Raw genomic sequence first — 11073 nt, forward strand, 5'->3', positions numbered from 1 at the left:
AGCCAAACTGGGGATCTTCGAAGCAGTTATACTGATAGTTGTTCATGTAAATACTATAATTTTGTATCATTTCTTATTAATAATGGAATAAATATAGAAAAAGTAAAAGAAAATATAAATTTATTGAAGAGTATAGATAATTTGAAATAAAAAGTATAAAAAAATAAAAAAAATATGAAAAAAAGAGGGAATCACTCTTTAAGTGCGAAAAAGAGCGATTTTTCTACTGGGGGATCACTCCGAATAAGAGTGAATCACTCTTAAAGAGTGAAATGTAAATTTTGCTTTGATTTTTTGTTTTATTTTTGATTTTAATTGATTTTTTTATTGAATATAGGGCTAATATATAGTAGTGGATAAAACAAGGATTCCAACAAACAGTAAAATTTGGCCCGATTCGACATGCGCGATTAGCGTTAGGAGAAAGGGACAAATTTTACTGGTGGTTGGAATCCTTGTTTTATCCACTACTTTTCAAAGCTGATGTTGAGGTTTACTCATAACCACTTCAGACCTCAAGTTTTTATTACTATGTCATCTTCAAATAGGCCTGCGTCCGATTGGTCAGTAAGCGTTCCTCTGCTTCTTTTCTTTTTCATAATTCATTCACATATATTGAGAAGAGCAAAACCGAACACTGAATCCTGGGTCACACAGTTTTTCCAAGTTTTTTGGGAAACATAACCTCCAACTAGAACAATTTGAACTCGACGAGTTAGGTAAACATAAACTTAGGAGCTCTTAACCCAGAGTCTTTTCGAAGTTCAACAAAGAAAAACATTTTAGGTGGTCATTTATGTAAAACATCAAAAGCTGATTTTTTTACATCGGAGTATTTTTACATTTGGTTTTATACATCGGACTACTCCAGCACTCAATATGAAGAACTCTCCGATTAACGATCTACGAAAGATTGCTCAATGGCTGTTTTATAAAAGTCGACGTCGATCATTGAATCACTAATAATTATTTAGGAAAATAATCATTAGATTTTAATAATTACCTAATAATCAATTTTGCTTTTAGATATAATTTGGAACCAATTTCTAACTGCAATGCAAAGTTTCATATACTGTTTCTCATTAATTTCCTCAAATTTGCCTTTATTGTGCATTATTAACAAAATATTGGCGAATTGAGTTCAAAAAACTTCTGCGACAAACTTTTGATACGACTAAGACATTGATGTCATGGTGACATTGTTCGCGTAAAACCAGGTAAAAAAATGCCATTAAATTTATTTTTTTAAATCAACTGTTCTGGAACAGTTAAAATCAATCAAATCTGAAATGTTTGAATCTGCTTGAATGGTAAAACTGTTTTTTTTCTAAACATGGCCAAAGATTTTTGGAAGAGATAAGGTCGGTGACTCCATTAGCCGGCTGTCAGATAACAATATTTCATCCCTCTCTCCAACAGCCAAGCGGTCAAAACTATTGAACCGTAGTTCCCTACCATAAATGGCATCTTGTCCCTTGATCACAGCATTCTAGTCCCACCCATTTGAGAAGACTACCCTAATTGACTTGTCTCTCCGCCTGGTTTCCAGCAATCTCGTTTACCATTTATAACCGCTCAGGTCATAACTTGATTAAAGAGTAGACTATTTACAACCATGTTTGCCGATTATGGATGAATCACGTTTACTAACAAAATAATATTAAGTTCAGACTAGAAAAGCATTTTCATTTTACCATTTTTTTCATTTTAACTATTCAAATCATTCTGATAAATTCTGCTTGAACAATTTTTTACGGCTAAGAATTAAAAGTTACAATAAGATATGGTTTTGCGTTTGAGTCTATGCAACTGATTATAATTTTTATGCGACAGCGCAAGGCCAAATTCGATCAAATGACCTCTTAAATTGATTTATTTAAATCATATCCATTTTTAAAAGCAGAAGTACTGTAAAAATAGCATCCTTGAATTGAACAGGAGGGTCTTGAGTCATTTTCCATTTTGTTTTCCCAGTGACACTTGTCTAGGGTTTCTATTTTGGATGTGATTTGGTTAATTTTGAATAATTATGCTTTCAAGGATTACATTAAGGTGTTTTTGATTACTTTTTAACTTGGTTATGAGTCTGAGATGTGTGAATAAATTGGCCTGGAGTGAAATAAGAGTCCTTTTAGGGAATAGTCTCTAAAGGGGAGGGGCTAAATTTATGCTAATTGGACAAAAGTAATTCCCGTTTTATTCCAAGTCTGTGCAGGATCTTTGATATAGCCAATCATCGATTTATTTACAATTTTCCCCAGACCAATTGGCAATTTTTCACGCTTTTTCTCCTGGCGCCCGGAGGCTTCTTTGCCCAAAATCAAAATCATATTAATACTTTGCCTTCAAATATAATCGACGTTGTTTCAAACGTCCGTGGGCACAAACAAACAACAAAAACAACAACAATAAACAAATTTTAAATTACCTATTGGCGCCAGTAAAGGTAGTGTTTGCAAGAGAGGTAGCTTTAAAGGGATTCCTATATTAAACACTAAATTCACATACCATAAAGTCGATCATATTTCTTCAATTATCCAGAAAGAGAAGAGATGTCTTTGCTATCACACACCTGTTCTGTAATTTTTGTCTGTTCGTCATTACTGCTTCTGTGTGTGGTGACGGAAGCTTTTATCAGCAAGAGTCATAAGTCCGGCTGGGGTGGCTTCGAGAAAAGGGCCCGCACATCTTCATCCCTATCATCAGCCAGATTAACCCAAAACAGGCCAGGCCAAAACTAAACTGTTTCCTTAGTTATTGTCAAAAGAAGATCTATCAGTAAATATTAAATTCGGGAAAATCTCCTATTTTTTGAAAGCCTGATCAATGATTGAGGCCCTCAATTGGACCTCATTTTTTTCAGATCATCATATGCAATACATAATTTTATAAAAAAAGCCGGATAAAAAAAGAATAAGAAAGAAGATATTTTTGAGATCGATAAAGTCTAAAAACCGTTTTAATTGAAATTAATAAATTTCAATATGTTCAAATCTCGCTTAAACTATACCTTTTAACTTAAACATGATCACATGATCTCCCGGGCCGATGTGTCAACGCTAAAAAACGCAAAATTATGTAAGATTGGCGTTGAATGCGTTGAATTTATGTAAGATCTACGCATGAGAGTACATCTTATATAAATTCAACGCATTCAACGCTAATCTTACATAATTTTGCGTTGAATTTTGGCGTAGATCTTACATATTTAGCGTTGAATTTTAGCGTAGATCTTACATATTTAGCGTTGAATTTAGCGTTGATCTTACATAAATTCAACGCATTCAACACCAATCCTACATAACTTTGCGTTGAATTTTTGGCGCATATCTTACATATTTAGTGTTGAATTTTATCGTTGATCTTACATAAATTCAACGCATTCAACGCTAATCTTACATAATTTTGCGTTGAATTTTAGCGTAGATCATACATATTTAGCGTTGAATTTTGCGTTCATCTTACATAAGTTCAACGCAATCAACGCTAATCTTTCCATTCCATTTCAGACCACTTTACGATTTCAAAAGTTGTTCAAGTTTTTTTTCAAGGAGTCATTTTTTTTACTGTTTCGATCCCCTATACTGCACAGGTGAGAAAAGTGCAGTCAGCAAAAAATCACTCTTTAGTCCTCTTTTATAGTGCAAAATCCGTTTCAGACCATTTTACGATTTCAGAACTTTTTCAAGTTTTTTCTCAAAAAATCAATTTTTTTTTCACTGTTTCGAACCCTATATTGCAAAGAAGAGAAACATGAGGTCAGAAAAAAATCATTTTTAGTGCTCTTTGATAGTGCAAAAACCAATTCAGACCATTTTACGAAATCAAATTTTTCAAGTTTTTTCAAAAAATTAATTTTTTTTACTGTTTCGACCACCTATACTGCACAGGTGAGAAAAGTGAAGTCAGCAAAAAATCACTTTTTAGTGTTCTTTTATAGTGCAAAATCCTTTTTAGGAATTCAGATTTTTTTCAAAACTTTTAAAAAAATTTAAACTTTTCCCAGTACGCCTTACATGGTAAATGCGTTGAATATGCTAAGTTAAATACTACGCAAAATCAACGCAAAAATGTAAGGTCTACGCTAAATTCAACGCAAAATATTTAAGATCTACGCTTTATAAGAATTGCGGCTCTTAAGGAAACCAAGGTACTGTGGCACAATGGTAGAAGAGGCGACAATCAAACAGGAGGTCAGCAGTTCGAGTCCAATACGCAACTGGAGGTAAATAGTTCAAGTGGCCGCTTTGTTTTTTTTGTAAGATCAACGTTAAATTCAACGCAAAAATATGTAAGATCTACGCTAAATTCAACGCTAAATATGTAAGATCTACGCTAAATTCAACGCTAAATACGTAAGATCTACGCTAATTTCAACGCTAAATATGTAAGATCTACGCTAAATTCAACGCTAAATATGTAAGATCTACGCTAAATTCAACGCTAAATATGTAAGATCTACGCTAAATTCAACGCTAAATATGTAAGATCTACGCTAAATTCAACGCTAAATATGTAAGATCTACGCTAAATTCAACGCTAAATATGTAAGATCTACGCTGAATTCAACGCTAAATATATAAGATCAGCGGCAACTGGCGTTGACAAGTCGGAAAATTCACCGCAATTTTCTTACATAATTTTGCGTTGAATGCGTTGAATTTTTGTCTTCAAATTCAGCGCATTGAACGCAAAATTATGTAAGAAAATTGCGTTGAATTTTCCGTTTTGTCAACGCTAGTTGCCGCTGATCTTACATAATTTTGGCCAAATTCCTCGGCCCGTGCTGTTAAAACTTGGGTGAAAAATAACAGAAAACTGCCGAATAGAGTCTTCATTTATTCTAAAGCGATATTTGAGAGTCGTTTGCTAGTGTGATCAATACCGTGACAAAATCATAAAATGAGTGGTTTGAAAAATTACTTCGTCAAAAATTATTTTAAAAATAAAAGTTAAATTGAAACGAAGGGTATGAGGCATTAATCGGCATCGGAGTTCATATAATTGTTTTGATGTTTTTTTACTGTTTTATAATTTCTTACAAAATTGAACATTTTGCTGAGCTAGATAATGCATCTTGAGCTCCGTGAAAAAATTTGGTTGAAGAACTCTCGATATAGGGCGGAAAACATTTTCTACTGGCTGCCACAATTCGAATGGTTTTACCTATAGTTTTACAATAACAATAATAACAAAAACAAACTTAACCAAGCTTGATACGACCATCTGCGTAGAAAAAGCCGATAAAACCTGGATCAAAAAAATTCCATCCCGAGTGATATCATCTGTACTTTATAATTTAATGTATCTTCCGATTCTAAGTACCCTCGAATTTCTTTTTCGAAAAATGAGGTTGTCCATACGCCGATTAACAAGGCGGATAATTTGATTGCGACAAATTATAACTGCAGCGTGAAACTCGATAAAAGTTTTTGCAGTCGGAATGCCGTTGACGCGTTTCCTTCGCAATTTTGTAGACTTTATCATTTGATCTGATTCTGGAATGTACCGAAAATATTACCCAACGATCTTGGAAATTTATAGTAGTCAATCATAACGCAATTCTTTTATATTAAGTTATCAGGTCAAATAAATAATGGATATCAGGTCAAATAAAGTTAAATAATTTCTAATTGGTAAGAAACCGGGAGCTAAAAAAAACTTTCAATATGATTATTGTCTTTGAAGTCTGATTGTCATTGAAGCATAGACATTTGAAGCCTCTGTATTTGAAGTCTATTGTCATTGAAGCATAGACATTTGAAGCCTCTGTATTGAACATTATCTCTGTAATTGGATTGGAAATTGTAATTAAGACTTGCTATGAATACCAAAAAAATCACAGTGGTTTTCTTTTCTTTTGCAGAATATTTGAAAAAGCTATAATCATTCGAAATAAAAGGAAACCCTTGTAGTCAAAAGCAACGATAGTCCCAAGAATTTTTGCAAGGGTTAAGGGTTTTGCAAAAAAGAGCAAATTCGCAAGAATTTGAGACTCCAACAGAACAAGGAGGCTCGTTAAGTTGCATTTGCAAATGATGTTCCGACCCGCACTCATCTACATTTTTGAATTAACTGTCTTTTGACTTACATTTTTGACAAAGAGATAAACAAAATTAGTCGTTTGAGCTTTACATAATCGTTACACAACCAAGATGCGAATTGAATTAATTAATGCCATGCCTCATTACAACAAGATCTGCCACTAAAAAACTACGAGAAAAAACAACAACAACAACAACAAAATCAACAAAAACAAAATTTCACGACAAAAACTCAATAACTTAATTTCAAAATCAGACAAAATCCTAACTACACAAATTTATTTTTTCTAACTACACATCACATTGGATTAATTATACTACGTAACAAATCGACAAAAAGAAGAAATAATGAGGCGAAACTCAAAAATCAATCAACATTTTTTGAACCAAATAATTTCAAAAGTCTTAAAAATAATTAGCCTGTAACGAAATAATTTTGGATAAGTTTACTGAAAAGTCACAATGAAACCAATAGCATCTGTCTCTGGTTAGACTAAATTTTAGGAACGGACTACGGACTAAAGATGCAAAAAAACTCAAAAAATACGAACAAAAAATTACAATTATTGCGAAAAAACAAATTATTGAAGCCACAAAAATCATTAGCTATTATCTGAATATTATGTTTTTTTAGTTCAAATTCTATCATACTAATTCAGCTTACACTATGCTGAATGAATAAATAAGTTCAATCGGGTCACATTTGAAAATCTTTGGGAGCTGTTATTAATCGATTGTGCTAAAGGATGAGAAAAAGAAACAAAAACAAACCACTCAAATAACCTTTATAAAAACGCATAATAGCCAACAAACAAAACACCAGTTACTTCAAAATATCAAAAAACATTTAATTTAAAAAAAACAAGGAATTGTATGGGACCTCTCAATTATGAGATTAAGTTACAAGTTGACGAAAAGAACCATAAAAACTGAAAAAAATTGAAAAATCCTGTAAAATCCTAAAAACGTCTAATATTGTAAACTTTAAGGCTATTCGCAGTAAACTGAATGCCTCGGGTAACATCATTCATTCAATCCTCATACACAAGCTAATGGGATCGGTCAGCTTTCTATTGCTACCTAAAGAGTGAAAAAAAAGCAAAAAAAACAGCAAATTAAAAAAAAAAGAGCGAGAAAAGTGTCGAAGCAATTAAAAATTGATTTTTTCGGTAGAAACTTTTTTTTTTCATTTAATCTTTGAACAGCAATGTTATTATTTTTTATAACAATTTGACACCAAAAGAACAACAAACACGAACAAGAACATTAAAACCACGAATTGTTTAAGAAAACACGTAGTTTCAACGCCATTAAACTCAATAGCTCTCAACGGAAGCTAATCAATACGCTAAGTTATGCCTCGATGACAGGGATGTTTGTCATTAATAGTTCATCAATAAGACATTACAATAGGTCATAGATAATGAAAACAACAAGAAATTCGGGCAAAATCCTAAAATAAAGTAGAAAAGTGCCAGAAGAAAGTTTCGAAGCCATTTAAATCGTGAGTTTTTCCCAAAAAACTTTATATATGATCCACTGAACTTAATCTCTAAGTCAATGCAACTATCATCTTTAGGATAATGTGTTAAGATTCCAAAACTAAAAAATACGAAAAAAATTATACAAAAACTAAAAAAAAAATGAAATCTCGTGCATCGAAGTCATAATACCAATAGTTAGAAGATAAAACCGTTAAATAGATTGAATTTGTTTGAAAAAAGGTACAATCATTACTGAGACTGACTCGAATTTCAAGAAGTTAAGTTTAAGTTTTGTTAATTTTCAAAAAATTTTCGATTTTTTTTAAAGTCTTAACAGCCATTAAATCTAATAGCTTTCAACAGAAGTCACTAAATACGCTCAATTGGAGCGCCTGCCGCAATTTGAGGCAAAAATTACCTGTCATGCATAGGTAATCAATAAGAGGTCAAAATAGTTCTTTTGACCATGGAAACAACAACAAATATAGGCAAAAAACAAAAATTCAGCAGAAAAGTGCGAGAAGAAAGTGTCAAAGCCATTTAAACCAGAAGTTTTTCTCTGAAAACCTTTTCCATCATCCAGTGAATGTCTTCTCTAAGCCAATGGGAGGTATCAATATCAGGATAATGTGATATGGTTTCAAGAGCAACCAATAATAGGAAATTATCAAAAAAAATTCAAAATTTTTTTTTAAATTGTGTTGCATTGAAGTTAGAAAACAAATAGTTAGAAGATAAAACCGCTTACCATATTCTTGTTTGTTGCAGTAGAAAGGAAGGGGGCCCTGTTTACTGAGACTGACTTACAATTCACGAAATTAAGTTTATTATCGGATAGTGTTAAGAGAATTTACGGAAAAACAATTTTAAAGGCTTAACAGCCATTAGCTGTCCAATGAAAGCTCTAGATAGGTTCCGTTAATGCTTTTTACGAAACCTATTTCAATTTTAATCATCGAGACAATGGCATAAGATTCCAAAAGTTCAGTAAAATTTTTAAAAGAAAATCAAAATTTCATTCAAAATCACGAAAACTCAGAGTCGAAGACAAAAGAAACACGAGCAATTACTTGAAAACAAACTTTTGTTCAATGGGCTTCATTTGACTGTAAATCAGGCTGGTCATTAACGGAAACTAGAAATGAAAAGTGGCTAGTCGCTAGGTGACACAAGAAATCAAAAAAATGTGAAAAGTTTTTCTAAAAAAGAGCTCTGAAATAGAACTCAAATTAGTAAGCTTCCCTATGAGACTAGAACTATTCTTTTTTATCGCGTTTCTTCTTTTAGGAACTCCAAATTGTTTCATTTTGTGGCCTGAAATGTAATTTTGAATTAAAATTTTAATAAAAAATTATCTTAATTTAAAAAAAATTACACTAAAAGTGAACAATCAAGCCAAATATCCCGTGTTCACACAAAACTTCAATCCTCGATAACTCCTCGAAAAAAAAAGAAATTCGAAAAAGTCATTATAGTCTCAAATTTTACGCTTGACTAGCTTTTTGATGATACCACTCACATTTCTCTAGGATTAATATATCGATCGGCCAAAATTGTCTGAACAAAAAAAAAACCCATTTGAGTATGTAGTTCCTCCCCCCACAAGTGGGGTCGGAACAACAACGACAAAAAATAGAAATGACCTTTGCTGTTCTTGTCTTTTTTATATTGATATCTTGAATTTTGTTTTTGTTGTGCCTGTTTTTGTTTGCCTTCAAGTTCAAATTGAATATTTTTCTCAATAGGCTGTGATAAGATCATATATGATGCAATTAGGGTTTATTCTGTTTTTTAATTAAAAAAGTATATTTGTAATAGCCAAATCATTTTCATATCTGGCAATTAAAATTTATTCTTGAGAACGCTTTTTGCTTTTCTGACTTTTTCCCCCCAAATTTTCTGATCCGAAAACTTTAAGCAGAATTCTTCAGCAAAGTTTAGCATATACGAAACCTTCACATTGCAAATAATAATTATGTGATCATTGTTGGCTGTATGGTAAACCCATTTTCTATTGGATGGGTTGAATTGTGTGTAAGTGTTAGAAAGAAACAGTTTAACTCTCTTCCATTTCTGGAATGGTGCTGCAGGATACCCCAGAGACACCTCTACTTCCACAATGTCAGGGCAGTGAACACTTTCATGAAGAGAATGGCCAACACAAACTTCATCGGATCAGGTAACAAAACCCAAATTCTTCTCATACTCTCACCTCTTTTGCCATTCGCTCTTTTCCATTTGTAGATTATGACTCCTTGGGTCAAAACATTTTCCAAGCATTACGGCAGAAATGCGCTGAATTTACACAAATAGCAGCGCAAAATCCTGGCAAATGAAAAACCTCAAATACGCTGAATCTTTGTAAAAAATGCGCTGAAATTTCATACATTTTTCAATGGTATACACAAACTATAATGGCTAGCTACACCTCAAACCATAATAATTAAAAAAATAAATATAAACACGGGGCATTGAGACCACAAAAATCAGACAGGAAGAAAACAGTTCGTTTCCTTATTTTTTCTGATCGAAAATGAGCCAAGACGCTAACTTTCAAATTTTCATTTGATACGGCCATCAATTTGCTTGATAGCCATCACAACTTATAACAAGTCGCATCGGTGCATTGGGCTCAGATTGTGCTCGAATTGATAATGTCCAGTAGGCTCGTATAAAAACGAACTTTATTTAAGTTCGCATCTATGCGAGCTACATATGATAACATCTTTCTTGAGTTAATAAGTATTTCTGAAGCTGAAGTTTTGTGACAGATTGTTTCTGCTGAAGCAGAGCTAAGCAGAGTAACAAGTTTTGTAAAATTTTGAACTAATGAGATTCTCACTGTCCGTGTTCAGGTCGGTGAGAAAGTTCACAAAGACTCCTTTACTCTCCTATACTCACCTACACCAACGGAAAACTTTAGAATCAAGTTTTCAAAAATTAGCTTCAAATTCAGAAGAAGTCCCAAGTTTACACCTCGACTTATGAAAAGACTTTGTAATTCTATAGGGGGTTCAATATTGACTATAATTACACAGTCCAGATTTTATGTAAAGTCGAGGTAAAGAATTGGGTCCAGCTAATTCGTCTCATATCCAATTAAAGTCGGGCTCGCTCTTTTCATGGGTCGAGCCAGGGTCTGTTCATAAGCCAGATAAAGTCCAGCACAGTCTTTTCAAGGGTCGAGCCAGTGTCTGTTCATAAGCAAATTTTGGATCCAGCAAAAGTCTTTTGTGAAAAAATTGAGTCGAACTAAACCCAGCATGTCTTAAAGTCCAGCTAAAGTCATTTCATAGCTCAAATGAGAACATTTTGGTCGAGCATTGTCTTTTCATAAGTCAAGGTCTAAACCTGGGATCTATATTTGTTCTTCAAGTTTTCTATCATTTGTTGCTAAAAGTATGTTGTTTTATCTTTGTGTGTCATAAAAAAGTATAGGAGAACGCAATTGTATTTGATAACGAAAAACTTATGTCAGCTTCCTTCAAACCACATTCTTATTTGGTTGCCTGTCATAAAAATTTCCCAAACCAATTTCAGCTGCA

General features: G+C 32.9%; 1 protein-coding gene across 1 annotated transcript in view; it reads left to right on the forward strand.

Moving 5' to 3' along the window:
* The first annotated feature begins 1588 nt into the window (after nt 1-1588).
* Nucleotides 1589-11073, forward strand: part of LOC142345471 (uncharacterized) — a 58871-nt gene continuing 49386 nt past the window's right edge. Inside the window, exons 1-3 of the mRNA XM_075397530.1 lie at nt 1589-1664; nt 2477-2725; nt 9619-9707. Of these exons, the coding sequence (XP_075253645.1) occupies nt 2553-2725; nt 9619-9707 (262 nt within the window). The 5' untranslated portion in view covers nt 1589-1664; nt 2477-2552. The remainder of the gene's footprint in view (nt 1665-2476; nt 2726-9618; nt 9708-11073) is intronic.

The sequence above is a fragment of the Convolutriloba macropyga genome, chromosome 9, assembly GCF_964194025.1.
Source record: "Convolutriloba macropyga chromosome 9, txConMacr16.3, whole genome shotgun sequence".
NCBI lineage: Eukaryota > Metazoa > Xenacoelomorpha > Acoela > Convolutidae > Convolutriloba > Convolutriloba macropyga.